Source organism: Mandrillus leucophaeus, unplaced genomic scaffold, assembly GCF_000951045.1.
Source record: "Mandrillus leucophaeus isolate KB7577 unplaced genomic scaffold, Mleu.le_1.0 Scaffold135, whole genome shotgun sequence".
NCBI lineage: Eukaryota > Metazoa > Chordata > Mammalia > Primates > Cercopithecidae > Mandrillus > Mandrillus leucophaeus.
Genome location: NW_012101310.1, coordinates 1,223,768 through 1,225,220, shown reverse-complemented (window position 1 = coordinate 1,225,220; position 1,453 = coordinate 1,223,768). Strand labels below are relative to the sequence as shown.

Genomic DNA, 1,453 nt, shown 5'->3' with positions numbered 1-1,453 from the left:
AGGCTGAGGCAGGAGAATCGCTTGAACCCAGAAGGAGGAGGTTGTAATGAGCCAAGATTGAGCCACTGCACTCTCCAGACTGGGTGACAGAGTGAGACTCCATTTCAAAAAAAAAAAAAAAAAAGGTATACATTTATAATATTAGAACTTTTATTTATGACGTATTTTCAGATCTCATCAAAATGTTAATTTGGTCTTGCTTGAATCCTAGCACAAGTGTGTATTTTTAAAAGCAAATAGATGGTTTCCTATAAGGCAGTTGTTCTAAATAGAGCGTTATTTTTTTCAATTTCTGCTTTCAATACCTCCCCTTCCCCACCGCCACTGATGACCCTTTTACAGTCACTGGTGGTGGCGATGGCGGTGACGCCGATCCTGTGAGCACTGTTAATGACATACATCAGTTGGCCTGTCTCTGGGGCGAAGGCTCGGATTTTACCGTCGTTCCATGCTGGCATGAAAGGGAAACAAAAGGCAGGCAGGATCAGTGCACGCACGCTCTCTCCGCAGGCTGCTGGCCTCACTAAGGAGAGGCAGGCCTGGCCATCGGCGCTGTGGTAGAGGGAAGAGACCAGCTCAACTGAATGGTGGTCATCATAGGCCCCTTTCCCCTCATACCCCACACTGGTCACACCTGGCTAAGGGAAAGGAGTGGTTTGTCTTGGCTGAACCTATCTATAGGTGCATCCTATGCCAAGTGAGGGAGGATGGGGAGAGGGGAAATGAGGGAGGCCCACTCCTACCTCTCCCACAAACCGCAAGACTTGTACACCCAACTAGCTAGATGATATTGTGCCTGAGATATATAATTGAACACTTCCAAATAATTGTTGTCACCCCACCTACCCCCACCTACCCCAATCTTTCAATGGAATGCTCCTCCTCCGCCTTCCACTATCTTTCCCATCTCAGTAAAAGTTGCCACCACCCAGCCACTTGCCTAAGCCAACAGCCTGAGTCTTCCTTGATTACCCACAATTCCACTACCCAACCCAATCCAACATCCAATCCATCAGCAAGTTCCACCAGCTCTACTGTCAAAAAACATTCAAATCTGACCACCTCTCAACAGCTCCAACGGTACCTCCTTCATCCAAGGTACCACCGTCTTTCTCCTGGATTATGATAACAGCTTATGCTTGCTTCCACTTTTGCTTACAACCACCTTTTAAAAATCATGTCACTTTCTTGATCAAGAACTTCCTTTTTTTTTTTTTTTTTTGAGACGAAGTCTCGCTCTGTCGCCCAGGCTGGAGTGCAGTGGCATGATCTTGGCTCACTGCAAGCTCCGCCTCCCGGGTTCAAGCAATTCTCCCGCCTCAGCCTCCCGAGTAGCTGGGACTACATGTGCGTGCCACCATGCCGAGCTAATTTTTGTATTTTTAGTAGAGACGGGGTTTCACCATGTTGAACAGGACGGTCTCGATCTCCTGACCTCATGATCCACCTGCCT

At 47.8% G+C, this 1,453-nt stretch overlaps 1 protein-coding gene across 2 annotated transcripts in view; it reads right to left on the bottom strand.

Moving 5' to 3' along the window:
• CFAP52 (cilia and flagella associated protein 52) overlaps window positions 1-1,453 on the bottom strand; it is an 82,330-nt gene that overhangs the window by 15,135 nt on the left and 65,742 nt on the right. For both annotated transcript variants that reach the window (XM_011973155.1, XM_011973156.1), the window contains one exon: window positions 306-451. In XM_011973155.1, the coding sequence (XP_011828545.1) occupies window positions 306-451 (146 nt within the window). The remainder of the gene's footprint in view (window positions 1-305; window positions 452-1,453) is intronic.